General features: G+C 32.9%; 8 protein-coding genes across 17 annotated transcripts; 3 read left to right on the top strand and 5 right to left on the bottom strand.

Annotated features, from left to right (window-relative positions):
• Window positions 1-311: 311 nt before the first annotated feature.
• LOC126756411 (transcription factor Adf-1) lies at window positions 312-3,591 on the bottom strand. 2 transcript variants are annotated; one of them, XM_050469468.1, is made up of 4 exons: window positions 3,096-3,591; window positions 1,838-1,958; window positions 1,147-1,328; window positions 312-965 (listed from the first exon to the last, which is right to left on the bottom strand). In XM_050469468.1, the coding sequence occupies exons 1-4, from the start codon at window positions 3,256-3,258 to the stop codon at window positions 664-666; spliced, it is 768 nt and encodes a 255-aa protein (XP_050325425.1). In that variant the 5' UTR covers window positions 3,259-3,591; the 3' UTR covers window positions 312-663. The 2 variants fall into 2 exon arrangements, with proteins under 2 accessions (XP_050325425.1, XP_050325426.1); XM_050469469.1 differs by having other exon boundaries at window positions 312-956; window positions 3,096-3,590.
• Window positions 2,787-5,354, top strand: LOC126756413 (probable phosphomevalonate kinase). Of its 2 annotated transcripts, none has more exons than XM_050469473.1 (2): window positions 2,787-2,881; window positions 4,233-5,354. In XM_050469473.1, the coding sequence occupies exon 2, from the start codon at window positions 4,493-4,495 to the stop codon at window positions 5,102-5,104; it is 612 nt and encodes a 203-aa protein (XP_050325430.1). In that variant the 5' UTR covers window positions 2,787-2,881; window positions 4,233-4,492; the 3' UTR covers window positions 5,105-5,354. The 2 variants fall into 2 exon arrangements, with proteins under 2 accessions (XP_050325430.1, XP_050325428.1); XM_050469471.1 differs by lacking the exon at window positions 2,787-2,881 and adding an exon at window positions 3,914-4,021.
• On the bottom strand, window positions 5,344-9,091 carry LOC126756406 (glucose-6-phosphate exchanger SLC37A2). 4 transcript variants are annotated; one of them, XM_050469457.1, is made up of 9 exons: window positions 8,990-9,091; window positions 8,146-8,297; window positions 7,912-8,063; window positions 7,270-7,835; window positions 7,076-7,111; window positions 6,682-6,886; window positions 6,458-6,606; window positions 6,188-6,389; window positions 5,344-6,121 (listed from the first exon to the last, which is right to left on the bottom strand). In XM_050469457.1, exons 1-9 carry the CDS (start codon window positions 9,074-9,076, stop codon window positions 5,955-5,957), a joined length of 1,716 nt encoding a protein of 571 aa, XP_050325414.1. In that variant the 5' UTR covers window positions 9,077-9,091; the 3' UTR covers window positions 5,344-5,954. The 4 variants fall into 4 exon arrangements, with proteins under 4 accessions (XP_050325414.1, XP_050325415.1, XP_050325418.1 ...); XM_050469458.1 differs by having other exon boundaries at window positions 8,996-9,091; XM_050469461.1 differs by lacking the exon at window positions 8,990-9,091 and adding an exon at window positions 8,853-8,989.
• Window positions 9,092-9,384: 293 nt separating this feature from the next.
• On the top strand, window positions 9,385-12,068 carry LOC126756409 (transcription factor Adf-1-like). 4 transcript variants are annotated; one of them, XM_050469465.1, is made up of 5 exons: window positions 9,387-9,512; window positions 9,567-9,849; window positions 10,797-10,917; window positions 11,006-11,190; window positions 11,260-12,068. In XM_050469465.1, exons 2-5 carry the CDS (start codon window positions 9,687-9,689, stop codon window positions 11,571-11,573), a joined length of 783 nt encoding a protein of 260 aa, XP_050325422.1. In that variant the 5' UTR covers window positions 9,387-9,512; window positions 9,567-9,686; the 3' UTR covers window positions 11,574-12,068. The 4 variants fall into 4 exon arrangements, with proteins under 4 accessions (XP_050325424.1, XP_050325423.1, XP_050325422.1 ...); XM_050469467.1 differs by having other exon boundaries at window positions 9,385-9,849; window positions 11,281-12,068; XM_050469466.1 differs by having other exon boundaries at window positions 9,386-9,849; window positions 11,272-12,068.
• A 569-nt stretch (window positions 12,069-12,637) lies between these two features.
• LOC126756415 (39S ribosomal protein L54, mitochondrial) lies at window positions 12,638-13,320 on the bottom strand. 2 transcript variants are annotated; one of them, XM_050469475.1, is made up of 3 exons: window positions 13,128-13,320; window positions 12,928-13,070; window positions 12,638-12,876 (listed from the first exon to the last, which is right to left on the bottom strand). In XM_050469475.1, exons 1-3 carry the CDS (start codon window positions 13,219-13,221, stop codon window positions 12,715-12,717), a joined length of 399 nt encoding a protein of 132 aa, XP_050325432.1. In that variant the 5' UTR covers window positions 13,222-13,320; the 3' UTR covers window positions 12,638-12,714. The 2 variants fall into 2 exon arrangements, with proteins under 2 accessions (XP_050325432.1, XP_050325433.1); XM_050469476.1 differs by having other exon boundaries at window positions 13,124-13,263.
• Window positions 13,321-13,558: 238 nt separating this feature from the next.
• Window positions 13,559-14,439, top strand: LOC126756414 (uncharacterized). Its single transcript, XM_050469474.1, has 3 exons — window positions 13,559-13,816; window positions 13,865-13,987; window positions 14,041-14,439. Exons 1-3 carry the CDS (start codon window positions 13,660-13,662, stop codon window positions 14,178-14,180), a joined length of 420 nt encoding a protein of 139 aa, XP_050325431.1. The 5' UTR covers window positions 13,559-13,659; the 3' UTR covers window positions 14,181-14,439.
• A 287-nt stretch (window positions 14,440-14,726) lies between these two features.
• Window positions 14,727-17,874, bottom strand: LOC126756407 (F-actin-capping protein subunit alpha). The gene is made up of 4 exons (XM_050469462.1): window positions 17,355-17,874; window positions 16,447-16,616; window positions 16,213-16,386; window positions 14,727-15,346 (listed from the first exon to the last, which is right to left on the bottom strand). Exons 1-4 carry the CDS (start codon window positions 17,593-17,595, stop codon window positions 15,071-15,073), a joined length of 861 nt encoding a protein of 286 aa, XP_050325419.1. The 5' UTR covers window positions 17,596-17,874; the 3' UTR covers window positions 14,727-15,070.
• A 1,605-nt stretch (window positions 17,875-19,479) lies between these two features.
• Window positions 19,480-20,752, bottom strand: LOC126756408 (DNA repair protein complementing XP-A cells homolog). Its single transcript, XM_050469463.1, has 2 exons — window positions 20,327-20,752; window positions 19,480-20,259 (listed from the first exon to the last, which is right to left on the bottom strand). The coding sequence occupies exons 1-2, from the start codon at window positions 20,443-20,445 to the stop codon at window positions 19,536-19,538; spliced, it is 843 nt and encodes a 280-aa protein (XP_050325420.1). The 5' UTR covers window positions 20,446-20,752; the 3' UTR covers window positions 19,480-19,535.
• Between the last annotated feature and the right edge of the window lie 10 nt (window positions 20,753-20,762).

The raw sequence follows: 20,762 nt of genomic DNA, 5'->3' as shown, positions 1-20,762 counted from the left end.
GGGGGGATCAGTTGCATCAACAGTAAAATCTTGATACCAATAAAAAAAACTTGTATATATAGTAAATGCTTATGTATATACGATAAACCTATATAGTATATTAAGTTTCATTTAAGAATTATTATGCATAAATTAAAAATCTAAAATATATTATTATTTCTTAGAGAATATATCTAAGCAAAACATGTTAGAATGACATATGCAATTCGCTGATGTGATTCAATACATTTCAATGAATGGATTCACAGGTGCGACTGTATGTTTAGTGTTTCCTGTTATTGGTTTACACACAAAAAATATAATAATGCAGCTTATATATATGTACATCATTTGTGTTTTTTATAAATAATTTATTGAAATTATTAAATTTAAGATAATTAAAATTTTTTTAAAGCATAAATATGTATATTAAACGATTCTAACCACATGTTATGTTAAAATTAAATTAAATTTAGATTTGTGGCATTTCAATAAAATAAAATAATAATAACTGCATATTTCTAGGTAAATTTTCACACGACACTTAGCTGCTTTCAAATCGCAACTCTACATTTTAAGCTAATTATCTTTTGTATTTATTGGTACATAAGATGACTATTACAAAAACTACTGTTTATACGCACCCACACACATTTGATGTATAGATTGCAATGCGTTTTTATTTTAATATTTATTATGCTGTGCCAGCAATTGCATGTCCGTAAGATATTTGATAATATGCACCTTCGCTTCGGCCTTTTGTCGAACACCCAAAGTGTTAAGCATGTCGGTGACAACCATCCCAAACGATTGATCCTCAGCGCTAACCGCTTGCGACATCGAATTTTGGAAAATTTTAATCGTATTTAACATATTATCGTGATTATCATCTTCGGCACGTTCGCGCTTCAGAGGCGGTTCATAAAAGTATGGTTTCTGATCTTTACCAGTTGTGGCCAATTGCGTGTCGCCTGTAACTGCAATTTCTAAACGTGAACTTAAGTGTATAGTGTGATATAAAACAATATTCCAATTCAAAATACAATATTACTTTTAAGCAACTAAAGGATTATTTTGGTTAAAAGTAAGCCATGGCCACTTCTTATTATAAAATTAATTAGAAATAAAAAATTAACGCATTTATACAAGTAAATAAGATCAACTTACCATGCGGATGTGCGATTGCCTGTGCCGAAGTTGTAGCACTACTGTTAAAGGGTTGTGCAAATATATCAACAACAGCTTGTTGCTGCGGTTGCTGTTGCTGCTGATTCGGATCAACTTGAGCTACTTGATTTGTATTCTGTTGTACAGTATTACATTTACCCAAAAGAGATTCACGATATTGTCTACAAAATAAAGGATAATTGAAATTATTTTGGGTAAAATTTAGAATAGCATCCCCGGATTTCGGGGATAAAATGGGTATCAGTGGAAAGGTGACTTTTCCGCGCCGCGCTCCAAAAAAAAATAACCATGGCAACCCTTTTCTTATTGTGCAAATGCAGAGATATGTAACTAAAATAAAATAATTAAAATAAAGCTTTATTTACAACAAATATTAAAAAAATTAATATACAGAAACGTTATAGTGAAGTGTTAGTAAGTGAAAAGTGCATAATATAAGTGAACAAGTTTTTCACAATATACAAATTACCAATGTAAAAGTTATAAATTTTTCAACTTTAAATGCAAATATCTTTAAAACTATAAGTCAGCGGCAACTATATATACATATTTTTGTGATCTGGAGAACGTCACCTTTCCAGTGATACCCATTTTATTCCCGAAATCCGGGGATGCTATTCTAAATCCCGGCCATTATTTTTACTATTAAAAATTAAAAAATAACATTTACCTTATGGAATCCACTAGAAATTGCATTTGTTTGAAATAACGCCAACGAGATTCCTGGCACAATTTCATTTCACGTGCAAATTTGTCCCGCAAACTCTTCCAACGTTTCGTACATTTTTGTTCTTAAAGAAAATAAACACATATTGTATAAATTCCTCATATGAATATGGACATGTCATTAATTGCAAGATAATAGTTTTATAAGTAACACCATTAGAATGACTGACTTTTGATTTGCTCGATGAAATAGTGCTATGTAAACAAAGGGGTATGTAAAAATGTTACAAATGGAGAATATGGCGCCGCTGCGAAATGGAAAACAGCGACTGAACGAGAGAACATTAAAAGCAGCGCGAATTGAATCCGACAGCCAAGGAAATTGAGTGAAATCGACACGAGATAAGGCAAAACGTTGGGAATACAAAGAATGTACACAAAATTGTTGCTGCCACTGTCTGGCTTTGCAGTGCTGCTGCTTTGTAGCTTGCGACCCTCTGCATTGCCTTATTGACGTTGGCAAGCGTCGCTACACAAATGCTGCACTGTGCGTACTATCGCAACATATTAGACATTATATAGCTAACTCCTTCACACAAAGGCTGTTGTATTAAAAAACGCGTCACACTCGAAGCTACAAAGTACAGCAAACGCAAGCAGTCAGCAACGACGACATCGACATCTTCGAAATGGTTGAAAACCGCCAACGTTAACGAAAGTCGAGGGGCGATGGAAACCAAATACACGATAGCAACGAAAACGAGTCTGCTGCAGTTGTCTCCGCCCGCGTCTCTGTCGTTAATAACTGACAAAAAAAAATATGTTCAAAGTAAAAAAGGCTCAGTGCCCGTTGGCCACCCAGCTCATACAGAGAATTGGCTCATATGCGATATGTTGTTCTATTTTAATTTTAATACTGCACCGTTAATATATTGTAATGCAACACGGTGAAATATTAAATAGGTTTTGCTACAAGGTTCTTCGTTGCTTGGTTTTTATACAATTACGTTTGGAAAAAAACTCTATCAGCTGAGAATACAAACTAATGGTAATTTATATTTTCGTCGGTTTTAATTTCCTTGTAATAGTATTTTTTATATTTATGATTTCGAGGTTGACCAATATGATAGATCATTAGATATACATACACATGTGTAATGTAGGTTTGTAGATATATAAAATGTACCTAAATGTTCCATATCTGCAAGCTACAATGGAACATACTTACACATACAACTGTTATTGGACTGGAAAAATCTTACCAGGCACTCCAAGCGATTCAGCGATTTGCTTCCATGTTTGCGCCTTCCTTACAAAGTGTTTGTAATTGTAGTGGGAACGGTCGTATATGACCGGATTCATTTTGACCGCTTCGATGAGATTCAGATCAAATTGTTGTTCCAAATTGGTATCCAATTTATCCATTTCTTCTATGTTAATTATCGTTCAAATTAATAACTTTCGAGTTTATCACTTAATTAAACCAGCACGTTTATTTCTCTGCCTCTGCCCACCGAGACGTCCACTGAACTTCGTCAACGAATTTTTCTCTTGGATTTCGTACAAAGATCTCTAAAATAATCGCAGTCAACAGTCGCTGCATGCAGTGAAATTTTTTCCAATTGAAGCAGAGCTACTTTTTTTATTCTAGCTGGTAGACATTTGCTATTTCTGTAACCATATGACACTCCAAACTGCGAAGCTACGCCAATGCGAAGCAAACGACTTCCAACGACGACTGCGGACAGAGGTAAACGATGCCGATGACGATGGCCGAAAAGGCAGCGAAAACTTCAGCCTAGCAATCCGTCGCAGCGCTGTCGTGGTGATGCCATATAATCGATTTCAACCAAGAATATCCATTCACTGGCACATACACTGTGTGTATATATATTTATATAGCAATATTCTGCAAATCTAATAAAATAGCTGACAAGCTAATAAAATCATTAAATTTTTTTTAATATAATGTCAATATCCCGAATTCTTGCCACATCAATACTTCGATAACATTAATCTACATTTTTTTCATGGTTGGTAACGCAACATTTGAGTTGTAATTTTTTTCTCTAGTTTTGTTTTTTGTATTGGATTTTATTTAGAAAGTTTTGTTATTCTCTAGTTTCTTAAGTGAAAACGATGATTTATGTATTTAAAGCTTGAAACTTATTAAAAATTTGTAAATACAGTAAGTGCTTCATTTCAAACTAAAAAACGACTTTGAAGATGAGTTCTAAACAGTTCTGTAACATCTTTTTCTTATAAATTAATAAATAAACTTTGATTCAACTGTTGGGAAATTTAGGGATAAAATACTAATTTTCATATAATAAATAAATTAATATATGCTCATATACATATGTCTGTATTCATTTGTATTTTATATCTCCGAATTTCAGGTTATCTGCGACAAAGTCGAGTTTATAATGAACGAAGAAATTCTTTAAATAAGAAAAAGATTATAATCAAAGTTCAGAATTTTATACTCAAATGCAAATGCCTGCGTCAGAAAGTAAAGGAAGAGTATAGAAATTTGTAATGTTATATCAAAAAAATAACAACTCATGTTGAATATTTACTTAAGTATTTGTGCATATATTAAAGATACAAAGCACATACGTTTTTGTAAAAGTAAATTTTGCTTTAACAACACATACATATGTACATACATAAAAACGGAAACATTATAACGGCATTTAGGTTTGGAACTTGTAAAATGGATGGTGTGAAAAAAATTCTACTTATTAGCGGAAAAAGAAAGTCGGGAAAAGATTACATTTCGAGTACATTGCAAAATATCCTTGGCGACAGATGTCAAATAGTACACATTTCAGAGCCTATAAAAGAGGAATGGGCAAAACGTCTTAATCTGAACTTAAGTGAGTTGCTGAGCGACGGTCCGTATAAGGAAAAGTATCGTAAAGATATGATAGAGTGGAGCGATTCCGTGCGTATGACGGATTTTGGGTACTTCTGTCGATCTGCAATGCTCCATGCGCAAGCCGAATTTGTAATTGTTAGCGACGTAAGACGAAAGACAGATATTAAATACTTCCACGAAAATTACGGTTCGCTTGTGCTTACAATACGGATTAATACGAAAGACACAATACGCGTTGAGCGAGGTTGGGTTTTCACCAATGGTGTCGACGATGTGCCCTCCGAATGCGATTTGGACGACTATAATCAATGGGACGTGGTGTTGCACAATAATTGTATGTCGGACGGAGCATCATGCATTGAAATATTAAAGGATAAACTTAAAGTTTAAACAAAAAATGCTATACAAGGTGATGTATTATACTTATACATATGTACACCTATATTTTTATAAAAGCAGATGTAGGAATCCAAATATGTATATCCTGTTAAAGTTTTAGATTGGCTGCGTATTAAGATTGTACATAAGTATATCAGATGTTTATTATAGAAGTATAAAGTATTTGTTAATAAACTATTTTTTAATTTTGTATGCAAACTTCGAAGTAAGTTAATAAAAAACAACAGAAGAAAATACACAAGTTATAATTTTATTTCATAAATACGTCGAAATTCCTTGCTTGCATCGTCACTTAAATTTAACAATAATAATTATGAAACTCTTTAATTTCTCTCAATAGTTTCTTCCAACGTTTACAAAGTGAAATGGCGTATCACAATTCAAATGTATTGTCTTTAAATATAAAAGCGGATCACAGCAATTAAAACCAGAATACTCGAATTAGATTTATCTACGGTTACACCATATTAGTATTTCTATAATGAGTAGTAGTTAATATATAAACTATTTTTTTATTTTCATAAGGTATCAAATAATTTAAAATTGTAACTGAAAAAAATAATTTCTCTTCTAAAAGTAACATTAAAAATACTCTCATACCATTTACGCTGTATTTCATGCATACACCATTTTTACATTCGGAAGAGATTTTTTATCAAGTAAATCACAAAAAACCCTATTTAAATAATTTATATCTATTTAACTTATTTATATATTATCTCGAGATTTATTGGTCGTATTTAATAATAGCGTTTGATAAAATACAATATTATATATGTATATACTATATATAGCATATTTTATATATATAATAAATTTAATATCTGCATTATGCAAGGCCTTACTCTATACGTATACGGTTTCTGCGACGTAGCCTGAGAAGCTCTTTAACCACTTGACGAGATATTAAAACCATAGCCAATATATCGGCACAAATGAGCATGTTGAACACATTCTCCCAACCGCTTTGTGACACTAAACCGGCAATGAAGGGACCCACAGCAGCTCCTAAGAAATTGTTTTTTAATTTATAATAAATAAAACTATTTGTAATCTATAAAAATTTATTCAAACCAATTGATCCGGTGCCATCGATAATTGCGGTTACTGTAGCTAAGGCCTTGGAATTATGCGACAACGATTGATGTTGCCCCAGTTCGGCACTTACAAATGTCGTAATCAAAGCATATGGTCCATTTACCATAAAACCAGCTAGTAAAAGTAATATGATATTGATGACTAACGATAAGCCCCCAAAGTGCACATACATAAATAGCTAAATTAATTCAATTCAGAAAGGTCAACTCATTACACATTTTTATAATTATTGAATTAGATGTTTACCAATGGCGCTGAACAAATTAACAAAACAAAGCAAGTCGTGGCTGGCATACCCGAATAGTCAGATACTGTTCCTGCTGCAATAGCCCCAAATATTCCGCCAATATCGAAGAGTGTGGAAAGGTCAGCTGCAACACTGGGACTTAAGGTAGCTGTAAAAGTACATACACGACAATATATGTATATAAACAACAAAATAATTTTATAAATATAACGGCACAACTTACTGGAAGACTGTATGTATAATGGAAGCCAATAGAGGAACGTATAACTGACAAGTTTGGCAAAGAATAAACACAAGGAGAACTCCACAACGCCGGGAATCAATAGAGCTTGAAGAATGCCAACTGCATTGCGTTCAGTTTGTGCAACTGCTGGTGATCTGCTACGAGGTAATATCGGAGTACGCTCAGATGCACGATGGTTTATTTCCTATAGGTCAGACAAATAAAGACAGTCAGTCCACAAAAGAATGGAAATAGTGACACAACATGTTTTGATAGAAAGCGCATTTAAAAGAATCCACCGTTAGCAAATCAGATAACTTTGTAAGTTATTCACACAAAATTAGCAGAATGAAATTATGTAAATATAAAACCATTACTACATACATACACTTACAGTATAATCATCTGAATAGCCATGAATGCCACGGTTCTGTGAAAAAAGAAAAAAACATATCTTTAACTTGGAATAATTTGAAAAAATTTTTCATCTTAAGTTCAAATAGCTACAAAAATATGTATTTGTATCTTTAACATACGCTATTAAATTTGCTTTACATTTTAAGATTATATATGTATATTCAAACTTACCGCTTCAAAACTGGCTGCATTTGATATCCGTTCGTCATCATCGTAAGCATTGCTATGATTCACTGCCAAATGCGTTCGTGTTGAAGGCAAACCAACGATTTCTGGATCATCAACAATAAATAAAAACATTACGAAGCCCAAGGCCGCCATAATGGCGCCAGGCACAGCGAATGATAACATCCAATTACTTTCAACAAAATGTGCAGCTATCAAAGTACCGAGGATGTTACCAACTGATGTGTGGCTATTCCAAATACCGAATATAAGGCCCCGTTTCGACCTACCAAACCAACGTGCCATCAATGTCACTACGCCTGGCCAACCGGTTGTTTGAACTATGCCACCCAATACCTGAACAAGAACAAAATACCACATATTATGTATATTCCACGATTTGGCTGCACCAAAAAGGAGAGTGAATAGTCCAGAAAATAGCATGCCCAAACTTAGATAATAACGGAGAGATACACGTTCTGCAACTATGCCAGAAAGAAACATCGATATGGCATAGGTGACAAGAAATGCCGAGTCTAATGTGCCAAACAATGTGGATGCATCAGGAACATCTAAAATAAACAAGGTTTTATAACAAATCCAAATATCTATATAGATTTAGTAAACCACTAAACGTTTAATACTCACCAAAAGGTGGGTAGCCGCAGTCATTATCTGTAGTATTGCTTGGATTTGTGCAGTTTTCATGTAAAACTGATTTTACCACGGATATTGGTTTTCTGGACATATGATAAGCAGCATATGCCAAATAAGTCAGAATGATGGTTGATACCTTAAAGCTTTAGATAAATACGTTTTTTTTTTTTTATATTTTATTTGATAAATATATATTCATACTAAGGAGTAATTTCAGTGACTCACATAAAATCTTTACGCAATTGTAAGCGTGGACAGCACGCCAAACTTAGCTTTTGTACCGCCCAGACACCCAGCGGAATATCGTACATATTGCTATTTTTACCGTATCGATGTTGGAGCATAAAAATTATTTGTTTCAATATTTCCCGCCTTATCTGTAGAAATAGATTTGATTTTAATAAATAAATAAAAGATATCTTCTAAATTAAGTGACCGCATATTTAAATATTCAACATACATATGTATATACATAACATTAATTGTGTACCTTATCACACATCGGTACACAAACCTACAACGGAAATATGGGAAGGAAACAATAAAAATTTGATATTAATAGAATAATATAACTGATAAACACTAAGGCAAGTCTAGTATAAGCATGTATTTACAGAACAATGTAGATAATAAACTAATTAATTTGAAGTTATAGCTATTAAAGAAGCTATTAAAGAGCTCGGCGTATGCAATGAATATAATGATTGTTTCACATTTGCCTTGTTTGGATCACAATTTAATATTCTTTTCGAACCACTTTGTACAAAAATGTTCCTAAATAATTCTCACAATATTCCAAAATACCAACATATGCTGCGTTGGCAGATAATTATTTATAAAAACAAAGGTTTGTGTACATTTTATCATGTGAGATAAGTACATATGTATCTATTACTTCATTCGTCCTATGTTAACAAGTAATATTTTCCTACCAGTTCCACTATTCACAATTTCTCTTTAGTAAATCGAATTCAATAATAATTTTATTGAACAGAAGATAGAAATCAAGTATCCATCTCTGATCTCAGTCAATATATAAAACAAAGAATTAAAATAAAAGAATATTCACTTCTACCCATTTACTAATGACAGCTTTGATGACAACAATATTTGTTAGCTTAGAAAAAACATTCAAGTTGATACAAAATAATCGCATTGCCAATTCTACACAAAAGTCGATAGTCTAAAACAAAAATGTATCGCCAATAATCATGCGCAGCATCGTCTCAACTCTACCTGATTTTTAAATTAATTACACTGGTCACATTTACAGGTAAATTTTATATATGTATTTAATAATTCGTAATTCATATTCAGGTGTAATAAATTTATACATCTGGTAGAGTTAAAACGATGCTGCCCACACCGATTCTGTGGCATCTCTGCTACAGCGCTGCGCATCAGACAGCCGAAGTCGAGGTTTTCGTCGACTTTTCGGCCATCGTCAATGGCATCGGCTATCTCTGTCCGCAGTAGTTTTTCATGTCGCTTGCGGCGCTTCGCAGTTCGGAATTTCAAGTGATTATACAAACATCTACAAAAGAAATTTCTCTGCTTTAATAGAAAAAGAAACAACAAACAAATATATGACGGTTAGCAGCCACCGTCGACTTTGATAGAAAATAAAAATATATATTTTTCTGCAGAATCCAAGTGTGTAAATCATTGGCAGAATTCGGTGGGCGCCTCGGTAGACAGCAGCAGAAAAATAAACGTGCAAGAGTAATTTAGCGGTAACTAAAATTGAAAACAAATATTCCCTGAAAATGGAAAAATTGGATGCTAACTTGGAGACTCAATTCGATCTTAATCTTATTGAGGCAGTAAAGCAAAATCCTGTTATATACGACCGGTCACATTACAATTACAAACACTTTGTAAGGAAGGCCCAAACTTGGAAGCAGATTGCAGAACTACTTGGAGTACCTGGTAGGTATTTATGTACTATCTATGAACGTATGTGGTGATATATTGTATCAGGGGAAAAAAAATCTATTGAGCGTTAGATTTGCAAGTCGAAAATGTAAAATAAAAAATTTCAAGATTTGTATACAAAAATTATTTTCACAATATATCTAAGTTCAGTCAGAAGAAGGCGCCGTCACTAACAAACATCATACATACATATGTATGTATGCACGAATGTGGCATTTTGTATGTGACTAGAAATGGCTGCTGCTAATGTTCGATTTACGGCGAAACAGACGAAGCTACCGCGTTTCTCCTACGTGCGAATGCCGCTGTTGACTACTGCTTGCGTTGCTGTACTTTGTTGCCGAGTGCGTCTGCTGACTTCTTGCGCTGCGGGTTGTACGAAAGTTTTAGACAACGTATAAACATCTTTGAGAGTGAATGAATCAGCTATAAGAACAAAGTATTTATATATGCGAGTTTTGTAAGTTAATGCAGTGCAGTCAGAGAACTTATGCCTTAAGTTCTCCGGTGCAGTCGTCTGTGGGGGGAAACTGGAAAGCAGAACTGCACTGTCACTAGTCTACTCAATTTACAGTCTGCGGCGACGTCTTTATCAACAGCTTATCAAGTACATGCAGATTTTTAACAAGTGGCAATTTTTTTATTCCATTTCGTTTCCGGTTCTTGGTTTTCCTCTTTTACCGCTTCATTGATAATTTTTCTACACTGTTTTATTTTAGTTTTTTTAATTTTTTTTTTTTAAATACAATACCTTGTTCAGAGTAGACATTATTTTGAGAAGTTTCATAAAGAAAATTTATATGACGCTGTATTAATATTTTTTTTTTGCTAAAGGAGTGTGGCAGTTAATATACATACGTACATTTGTATGTATGTGCAGCCAAACGAATAATTTTGGAACAAAAAACACATTATTACTTCAATAAATAAATTATTTTCAGAACAAAAATGTACGAAACGTTGGAAAAGTTTGCGTGATAAATTCGCACGTGAGATGAAATTGTGTCAGGAATCTCGCTGGCGTTACTTTAAACAAATGCAATTCCTTGTGGATTCCATAAGGTACTTTGTTGCTCATTTTCATATACCTATGTATATTTATAAATCTAATAATTCCGTTATCTACTCCATATACTAAATAAACTGGCAGACAATATCGAGAATCTCTCTTAGGCAAATGTAATAATGTACAACAGACCAACAATCAGGTTGCACAAGTTGATCCAAATCAACAGCAACAGCAGCAAACACAACAACAAGCTGTAGTGGATGTATTTGCACAACCGTTTAATGGCACCGCCACAACATCAACGCAGGCTCTAGCACATCCGCATGGTATGTATCAAACGATTTACAATTTGTAAAATTTGTCCACATAAGTTCAACATAATACTATACACCTAGGTTCACGTTTAGAAATTACAGTTACAGGCGACACACAGTTAACCGCCGCCGCCAAGGACCCAAAACCGTATTTTTATGAACCAGCACTAAAACGAGAACGTACCGAGGAGGACAATCACGACAATATGCTAAATACAATTAAAATATTTCAAAATTCAATGACTCAAGCAGTTAGCGCTGAGGATCAGTCGTTTGGTATGGTAGTGACCGATATGCTGAACACTTTAGGGGTACGACAGAAGGCCGAGGCAAAAGTACACATTATCAAATACCTTACAGATATGCAGCTCTTGGCACAACATAATAAATATTAGTCAAGGCATATCTTGCCATTTAAAATCCTGAAGTTTGGTGTGTAGTGCAGCGTTTTTAAACTACTATTAAATCGTGTAAACTACATTCCCACGAATTGCTGACTGCGATACAAGTTTTAATGTGGACTTTGAAAAATAGCAACTTACCAAATAACAAAGATACATATGAATTTTGTTCAGGGCTGACAAATGAAAGGCGGAAAACTAAGTTTTGCACTCAAAGAATAATTAAATATAAGAATCTGAAAAAATTTGCATTGTAAAAAATGCGCTTTATTATTTATAGTGATAGCCTTAAGTTAATTGAGATACGATCTTTTAAGTATATGCTTCTAAAGAATTTAAATTTATGTATCATATATGTATATTGCGTTTAAATTATCTGCCATTATACGGTAATGGTATAAATTTACACTAGATTTAGTTGTAAAAATGAAATGGATTAAACGTTATTTTAATAAATTAGCAACAAGCCAAATTTTTCAAAAAAGTTTATATGTTAAAATTGCATTGTCTCAGACTTTGTTTTTGAAAGAATGCCGTTTTCTTAGGCGGGCAACGGTGGGAATATGGCTTGTTTAATGGAAACGGCACAATTTATTTTCAACTACATATGAACGTATATTACCATATGTTTGTGTATTGTACAATGTTTACATAGTTTACATTCCGCTCTAGTATGCTGGTCGGTTGATTATTCTTCCAAACTTTTTACACAGCCCGTTAACAGTGGCATCATTTTTAGTTGAGTTACTATATATCTGAAAATCTTTAAAAAGTTACAGATGTTGTATAGGCACTAATCATTTTACCACAGCCAACTTATTTTTGAAAATAATATGCAAAAGACCACAACAAGCAAGTTGATTGGTGGTGGCGCGGATTTTATCCCCGGTGGATCACTCGAAATTAACATGATAAGCCATTGCTTTGTTATTCAGTAGAAATATTAATTTTTAATCGGAATATTTCGTTGCTGTAGTTTTTATTGATAAGTTCGTGTGGTTCCAGACTTAAATATTTTGATCACCCTTGATTTATATACAATGATAAACAAGAGTATGTTTATTAGGAGAGTACTAATAAATTTTAATATCTTTCCAATTTGTATAACTAATACGATTGAATAACAAATATTAAACTAAAATTTTTTCAATTTACTTAGTTGATTGTTCCGTCTGAGACCCTGCTTCCGAAGACGTCGCCAATATTGCTTTGTTTCTGGGTCCATTTGCTCTATAGGTATTATACGATCAACATTTATAGACCACAACCAGTCAGGATATTCCGAATCTGCTTTCAGCTAATAGCAACAGTCAACAAATATTTATACTAAAATATTGTTGGTACATACCTTAATATCCTCACCGGTTTTTAAGATGTTGCTTCCACAAACATAACTGACTAGTTTATTAGCATCGGTCTCAACTGGGATTTCTTTTTTTTCTATTACTGGACCAAGCTTTCCTAGTTTCTTCTTTTTCCCTCCAATCGCAGCTGAAATATGGTATTACTTAATATTAAACAGGACAACATCAGTCAGATATTACCTACCAGGCGCTGGCTTCGCATACGATCTCCATAATGATTGTGTTATCAAATTTTGCCGTAAAGCGTATATTGATTTTGTGAAAATAGCAACATTCATTTTTAATTTTACAAAATTTTAGCTGGGATATTAAATAAAATGGGTATAGCACCAATAATGGGATTTGAACAGTTGGAATTGTATAACCTTAATTATATCAATCAGCTGGTTATCAGATACAGCGCTACCATTAAAAAATAATTTATTTAATATATAAAGGAGCTGAGTCGTATTCTCCTCTGCAAGGATTACTGAGTTGAAAATTTTCATCTTCTAAAAGTGAGTTAAAAGAAAAATCCCAATTGGGATTTTCGGTTGCGTGATAGTTTTAAAAGTTGAGCTGCTTGTCTCAAATATTTAAATTTTTACTTGCAAAATATACTGGCAACTCGTGATTACAGCTGATTCATCCGAAAAAATAGACAAAAGAAATCCATATCGCTGAATTCTATAAAATTAATATTGTACAATGAAATAAAGAGATTTTAAGTTCAAATCATGCGATTTCCCTCAAATAAAACACTAGGAAAAATTGCTGTTTATGGAGCATTTGCCTCCATTACGGCTGTAATGTACATGCGTTATAAAATTGAAGATAACATTAGAAACTCTGAATATTTCCGAATAGCACTAAAAACCCTAAGACAGCACAAGGGTATGTATCATAGTTTTATAGCAAATATTTTATAACATGTAATTCCAGGTGCGTCGAGTTTGCTTGGTGAACCAATTAAAGAGCTTGGATTTGATTTAAGTGACAGCAGCAATTTTTCTGACGGGCAAATTGCCCAATTTATGGTTCATGTAAAAGGTGTTAAAGATAAAGGTATTCAATTAAAATTACGAAAACTGGCAAATGATAACTAACTTATTTTTTAGGTAAAATGTATTTCTGGGCGAATCGGACACCTGATTCGAGTTGGTTCATCGATCGCTTAGAATTAGAGTTGAGCTCCCAACCTGACAAACGTTTTCTTATAAAAAAATCTGAAACAATGCAAACCTCAGTCAACGATTAAGTTGTACGTTAAAACAATTTTCTCATTACGTTAACGTGAAGAGCACTAATACCTAAGGGGGCCTCATAGTGAGCGCTCAAAGCCGAGCCGAGCGCATAGTTGGCAAAAGAGAGAAATATGCTTCAAAAAATTATTAAAAATATGTATGTAGATATATTAAGAATATATTTCTAAGCAGCAGTAACGTTTGATAAATGTCAAAAAAAAAAGTTTGCTTCGATATTTTATTGATTAAATTTTTAACTAATATATTGCAAAAGTGGTTTTGACTTCTTTGCTACACAAAAGACGAAGTAGGAGCGCGACCAACCTTAATATATTTATGCATACACATATTATAAATGTATAGTATGTATACCGTCAAGATTTCAAGATTACTAAATCTTCATGTTGTCGAAAAAGTCCAGAATTTTTTTTTTGACAAAATTAGTACCTTATAATACATTACTTAACACATTTTCCGCATTCAAAGGCAAAGGCGACAATGGTGCGTGAATTGCTCCAAAATATAGCTCTCTAATGTTACATTCGAACAGTCACCAGATATACGTATATATATATATTAAACATATTTATTTATAAATCTTTTAAAATATATAAAGCAAGTGTTGGTTTTAATGAAAATTTTACAAAAATCCATATTTCATTTATGAAAAGCGTTTTAATTTTTTATTTAAATTATCATCATGTGATTAATAGGAGGAGTTTCTGTAATTTTTAAACTAAGCGATTTAAATCTATTAACTTTTAACCCCTTTTAATTTGTAGATTTTTGAATTAAGATCTTTTATGAGCGCTATAAGAAGATTGAATGGGCAATCCGAAATTTAATATTTTAATTCTTATATGTCGGTATTCCTCTCACAGTTTCCCTCAATATCTCCCGAACCTTATTGCGTTTTTAATTCTTTACCAATACTATACGTTACTATTTTTCCCCAGTCAATTTTAGTTCTAGTAATTGGTAAAAGACGGCGCATCGCTTTGAAGGTGGTATCAGACATTGTTTGGTAGTTTTCTGAAATCGCTAATTGATATTCATTTTCAGCTTCTTCAATCAAACGTATAACTTCCTTGGCCACTTGCTGCTCATTAGATACAACCACTGATTCCTTGAACTCCTTGGTTGAAACAAGTTGCACGTTGCCGTCTTCATAGTAATGAACCTATAAGCCGAAAAATGTATGAACAATCAAATAATTGAGGTTTCGGTTAAAGCACCCTAGATATGTATTTATATATACACTAGGCATCAAATGAAAGTTTAAATATATTACTAACTGACGACCTCAGATAAATTTATAAAGCATGTCATGAAGACGCACCGTTATGTAAATAAGCATTTGGAGTAAAATTTGCACTTATTATTGATACGCAAAAAATATGTACATATATATGATCAAAAGTGATTAGTCTTCGCTGGTGAGCCTATGAGTGCGTGTCAAATGAAAGTATAATTTTAGTTTTGCTTCATTTCTTTCAAAGTAAAACTGAATTTTAAATTATAAGAAGAAAGATTGCTGAAAACCCTGAAATTCCATCGATGAAGTTGGTCGAAAGATTTGGTTTGGATGTTTCCATTAGTACAATGTAACGGAAACTACGAACATCATCGTGCAACAAGGTGAAAATAGAATTTACTAAATTTACTTTTGTATTTTTCAAAGTTTATACTTTCATTTGACTACCTCTAGAGTTTTTATTTTGAAGTGAAAAAAGATTTTTTTTCTATAATTTGTTGTTTAAATTCCTATAGAAATATAATATTGCATGAATTACTAATTATTTATGTAAACAAATCTGCATTGAAATAACGTCTGAGAAATTGATACTTTCATTTGATGTCTAGAGTAGGTATAAGCGTTTTCTAAGGGAAAGTAAATGAAAACTTTCCTTACTTCAATAAATTCTGCAGATAAGAGTAAACATTCTAAAAATGGATATCTTTCATAATTCCATGGCTTGGGACAGTATATATGTTTAAATATTTTGTATGAACACTTATTACTTTAGTCTAAATTCTCATACAAACCTGTAATTTAAGCATTCCTTTAAGTTCTGCACTTCCACTTCCAGGTTGCAATGCGAGACTCCACTGGGACCGCCATCGCCCATTCCAGTAGTTTTTTGGTTGAAACTGATGGTCCTCGATACAAACTGTTAAAGTTATTTGACCACCTTGTGTCTTTCCAAATACCGAAGATACCTTTTAATGAAACATACTTAATAACATTTTATTGGTGATAAAATAAATACATATACATACACCATTACGATAATGACTATTAGTGTAGTTAATCGTTTCTAAATCAAGTGCTGCACGCCACGGTTCAGCTGTAACATCTGGTTCCAAATCCTGGTAATCACTGGCTTCTTTTCGTAGATGATCAAACTTAAAAGATTGTTTGGTTCGAGGATCATAAAAACGACCATTACCTGAAATTTTTTTTTGTTTTTTATAAATTAAAATATTTTTATACTGCAGAAAAATTTTTTAAATATTTTTAAAATGTAATTTTAGTGAGTAAATGGAAAATATTTAGTAGAACTAAAACTAGCTTCCAACTACCTTAACAGGACTTTTTAATAAAATTAGGAAATGTTCTATAATAAATGTTGTTAAGTATGTAAGTTCTTCACTTGTCCTTGTAAAATGAAGTACGGGAATGCAAATTCAATATATACGATAAAATAAATAGGAGAGTAGAAACGACCCCGCAATACTCTATATATATATAAAATTTATTTAATTAAGTATATTAACAAAAATTAAAAACTTTAAAATTTATAATACTCTATATATATATAAAATACTCTATATATATATAAAATACTCTATATATATATAATTTATTTAATTAAGTATATTAACAAAAAATTAAAAACTTTAAAATTTATACTAGGATCAGTAAAATTGATACTCAACTTACGAAATACTGAAAGATCTATTAATATTAGATAGTTATTATCGAATTCAAGATATCAGCCATATATTTGTTTGGACATTTTTTATGGATCAAGTAAACAAATCATATTGTATGTAGCTAAGATAAGCTAAGTAGTGAACAAAATATCACTTTGGCTATGACTCAACGTGTGTAGTAGCTGCGTGGATATATGTATGTTATGCAGAGACTAATATTTTCTGACAAAATTTTTAGCACATATACTTACCCAAATCATTATGTTCGGATATAAGTGCATTATATTCGCTACCCTCAATGTGCACCGGAGTTAATTGTTCTTTGTTGTATAGTGCGAAGGCATGGCTAGCCCCTTCTTTTAGCAACGCATCATTGTTGAGCAATTGACGTACGTCGGTGAAAACTTCGTTGAATTCACCAGGTGGCGCATGCATAATAAAGTCGGAAACAATTCGCACTTTCTCGGCGTCGGTAATTTGTGTTTGTTCCATTTTGTCAGGCAGAATTTTTCAGATTACAGATTAACTTTCTTGCGAGGTTTCTTGTTAAGATATTCACTTATGTTAGGATTTAAGCTTTAAACACACCAGCACACCCAAATAAATAATCTGAATTATTTGAAAAGTGGTTTTGGTCAACTAACCACTAGAAAACTATTCCGTCTAAAACGTAAAAATCAAATTCGGAAAATTCTTGACTATTTCTCAAAAAGTCACCAAGTCACCAGCCGTACAAAAATGCATAAATATCCACCAACAACTGAGTAATAGATTTGACATTTATAAATCAATGTGTCAGATGAGAACGTAAACGCAGAGCAGAGAACGTTTGTAATAGAGAATATTCGCGTTTCAGATATCGTAACTTTTCGAAGGGGTACTCGTCAGAGATGAGAGAGTCTCACCACAGACAAATTATAAGCGTGTTTCACCACATTTAACAGCGATTGAGGGGTTTTTATACTATGTTCGGACTTGTGTTTTCGCTCATGTAAAATCTGTCAAACGTTTGCGCTGAAAACTTACATTCCACTCATTATAATCGGTGCCTGCTCTAGTTTAATCGATGTTTTTGAAGACATATTTTGCCGGCCCTAAATTGTCGTTTGATATTTGTTTACATTCCATATACAGAAACAGCTGTCGCTTAATATTCTCATATTAGGGGGATTCTCTTGCTCTTGCAAAACCTTGGGCGGTGCAGAAATTGCAGAATTTTCCTCATGGTGCAACGGCACAACACAAACACACGCAGAAAATTATTTGCAATGGCTATAAATACATATGTCAGACCAAACCCCACGTTTATTTTCGTGCCATCATATATCACTAGGTTCTGCAATGGGTGGTCTCTTGGCCTTGCATATTTCGGTATAGGATTTTTGCATTTTGTGTCATCGTGCAATCTTGTAAGAGCAAGAGAATGCCGCTATTGATAGTTGTCAGCGAAAACTCATCGAAAACACACATTGTCGGTCCGAACGACTTAGATTCCACAACATACAAATGTGTTTTCAAAATGTTTTCAATGTCGGTCCGAACATATTATTAGAGTCTATGAGAAGTAACATGTTAATATATGTAAATATAAATAAAAGAGAACCAATGCAGGGCAATATACATACACACATGTGTATTTAAATGCAGGTGAATTTTGGTTGGCGGAAAAGTTCCTGTATGTTACATATGACTTTTTCTAAAGTATGTTTTCTATGTATGGTTTACGGGGGAAATTGCGCCAAAATGAAAGATAAAGAGGGGATTCTGCTTTTTGATTGGAAAAGTTTTTGTATACTATATACAAGTAGTTAGATTTTTTTCTAAGTCTAATATATGTACATATAGTATATACATATGTATGTACATATACATATATAATAATATATCTATAGAAGAGGGGAAATTTCGCCAAAAATGAAAGTTGAAGAAGAAATCGTCAACGGAATTTTAGTTCTAAATGAATTTCGTAGTAAAAATCATTTAGGATTGAAAAAATTAAATTGTTCAAGCCAAAATGGTAAATTTTCTCCTGCCGAGCTGGCAGTGGTGAAACTCCTTCATCTCGACCGAGTTAGCCAAAAATATTTTTACGTTCTTCGCGCCGTGAACCTTCTCTGCTCATCTTCTACAATACCTTTTTGCAGTATATTGATTTTCGAGACTCGAATTCTCTGCATTAAACCAGAGAATGTAGAACAATTAATAATTCTACATTCTCTGCAACAAAAAATAAATAAAAAAAGAATAAATATTATAAAACACAAAAACGGTTTGGATTACTGTTGATGTATGCTTGGATACAATCATTAATGTAAAGAAATAAAAATAGGTATTATTCTTGAAGTAATATATCTTAATGCAATATAAAAAATCATGTTTAATAAGGAAATAATTTTATTTAATTTAATACTTGTATGATCATAATAAATGTTCTACATTTTCTCATAGGTTTCTGTGAAGGAGCACGTTTTACAGGTGTGTGTATAATTATCGTCATGCTCATTGTACGTATCGGGGCCAAAATCATGTTCATGAGTCGATTTCGTCTTCTTTGTAAATAAGCTGCTTCGAATTTCCATACGCAACTGTTTCATTTGTTTATTATATTTTTTCACTTTAGTTACTTCACGCTTTTCTTCACGAAGTTCATGTTGGCGGCTCAGTTCTTCCTCAGTACCCCAAACATCCATTGCGCGCTTTTCAACTTGCATTAAAAGATAAAGTTTCATTTCTCCCCACCGAACATTGTGTGGGTTTTTTCGGCTTATATATCGTAATGGAGGTTCACGTTTGTCAAAATCACAGTCCTTCAACAAATATTCAGCCTTAGCTTCGGTACGGGTAATCAATGAGTGACGACCATCAGGGTCGCGACATTTGTCGCAGATAGCTTCACCAAAATTGCTAAACAAATAAGATTCTACAAAAGCATCTCCACATTCCAGACATTCCTCGTAGTTTACTGGTATGTTAATTGCATCATTGGAAACTTTAACGATGTCTGTATTAGAACCTCTAGATCCATTTTCTATGGTTTCCGAAGTTACCGCTGATTTAATAACGGGTTGTTCTAACAGAAAGCCACCTCCACTATCAATATATTTAGTGCCCTGTACTTTTATTATTGAATCTTGGTCGGTGTTTGAACTTCCATTTCTATAGCATAGTTTTATAATAAATCATTTGTAGGTATATTTACACGAATCTTATTCTGTGAACTTACTTTTTTCGATAAGGATATGCAACTAGTTTGGCCTGCCTGAGATGTAAAGCTTTTATGCGGTTACGTTCCATGCGTGCTTTTTCAGCTTCAGTAAAAACACGTCCTTCGGTTTGCGACATTTTACCGTTCAGTATTAATAAGATTTATTATAAACAATGGTGAAGCAGAGAATGTAAATGTTTGATGTTCTCTGGGTGAAGTTGTTTGTCGCTGTTTTGGAATGGGAAGTGTTTTAAGTTCAGTTACGACCCACATAAGATGGCTACTAGTAAATTTGTTCCCACTATTACATTAGAAGATTACAGAATCATCATTTGATTATACCACAGATGGTTTAAAATTTTATATATTCTATAAAATGTCTTGCTGTTATTTCATACACTAACTTAAAATTATTTTCCTCTATGATATTGCCTCCAATCAAAGCATTATTTAT

Source organism: Bactrocera neohumeralis, chromosome 4 (assembly GCF_024586455.1).
Source record: "Bactrocera neohumeralis isolate Rockhampton chromosome 4, APGP_CSIRO_Bneo_wtdbg2-racon-allhic-juicebox.fasta_v2, whole genome shotgun sequence".
Taxonomy (NCBI): Eukaryota; Metazoa; Arthropoda; class Insecta; order Diptera; family Tephritidae; genus Bactrocera; species Bactrocera neohumeralis.
Note: the sequence above shows the minus strand (reverse complement) of the source record. Positions and strands in the feature narration are given on the sequence as shown.

Bases quoted from the DNA above. Each gene is read 5' to 3' on its own strand.
- LOC126756411 (XM_050469468.1), bottom strand. From the start codon at position 3,258: ATGGATAAATTGGATACCAATTTGGAACAACAATTTGATCTGAATCTC. The intron at 1,959-3,095 runs GTAAGATTTTTC...ATTTTCTTTAAG, and splicing joins TGAATCGCTTGGAGTGCCTG to AACAAAAATGTACGAAACGT. The intron at 966-1,146 runs GTAAGTTGATCT...GTTCACGTTTAG, and splicing joins GGCAATCGCACATCCGCATG to AAATTGCAGTTACAGGCGAC.
- LOC126756413 (XM_050469473.1), top strand. From the start codon at position 4,493: ATGTACATACATAAAAACGGAAACATTATAACGGCATTTAGGTTTGGA.
- LOC126756406 (XM_050469457.1), bottom strand. From the start codon at position 9,076: ATGCGATTATTTTGTATCAACTTGAATGTTTTTTCTAAGCTAACAAAT. The intron at 7,112-7,269 runs GTAAGTTTGAAT...CTTTTTTCACAG, and splicing joins ATGCAGCCAGTTTTGAAGCG to AACCGTGGCATTCATGGCTA. The intron at 6,887-7,075 runs GTAAGTGTATGT...TCTGACCTATAG, and splicing joins GCTATTCAGATGATTATACT to GAAATAAACCATCGTGCATC.
- LOC126756409 (XM_050469465.1), top strand. From the start codon at position 9,687: ATGGAAAAATTGGATGCTAACTTGGAGACTCAATTCGATCTTAATCTT. The intron at 9,850-10,796 runs GTAGGTATTTAT...AATTATTTTCAG, and splicing joins AGAACTACTTGGAGTACCTG to AACAAAAATGTACGAAACGT. The intron at 11,191-11,259 runs GTATGTATCAAA...CTATACACCTAG, and splicing joins GGCTCTAGCACATCCGCATG to GTTCACGTTTAGAAATTACA.
- LOC126756415 (XM_050469475.1), bottom strand. From the start codon at position 13,221: ATGAATGTTGCTATTTTCACAAAATCAATATACGCTTTACGGCAAAAT. The intron at 13,071-13,127 runs GTAGGTAATATC...ACCATATTTCAG, and splicing joins GTATGCGAAGCCAGCGCCTG to CTGCGATTGGAGGGAAAAAG. The intron at 12,877-12,927 runs GTATGTACCAAC...TGTTGCTATTAG, and splicing joins AAACCGGTGAGGATATTAAG to CTGAAAGCAGATTCGGAATA.
- LOC126756414 (XM_050469474.1), top strand. From the start codon at position 13,660: ATGCGATTTCCCTCAAATAAAACACTAGGAAAAATTGCTGTTTATGGA. The intron at 13,817-13,864 runs GTATGTATCATA...ATGTAATTCCAG, and splicing joins AACCCTAAGACAGCACAAGG to GTGCGTCGAGTTTGCTTGGT. The intron at 13,988-14,040 runs GTATTCAATTAA...CTTATTTTTTAG, and splicing joins AAAAGGTGTTAAAGATAAAG to GTAAAATGTATTTCTGGGCG.
- LOC126756407 (XM_050469462.1), bottom strand. From the start codon at position 17,595: ATGGAACAAACACAAATTACCGACGCCGAGAAAGTGCGAATTGTTTCC. The intron at 16,617-17,354 runs GTAAGTATATGT...AAAAAATTTCAG, and splicing joins ATCCGAACATAATGATTTGG to GTAATGGTCGTTTTTATGAT. The intron at 16,387-16,446 runs GTATGTATATGT...TTTCATTAAAAG, and splicing joins ATAGTCATTATCGTAATGGT to GTATCTTCGGTATTTGGAAA.
- LOC126756408 (XM_050469463.1), bottom strand. From the start codon at position 20,445: ATGTCGCAAACCGAAGGACGTGTTTTTACTGAAGCTGAAAAAGCACGC. The intron at 20,260-20,326 runs GTAAGTTCACAG...ACTATGCTATAG, and splicing joins GCATATCCTTATCGAAAAAA to AAATGGAAGTTCAAACACCG.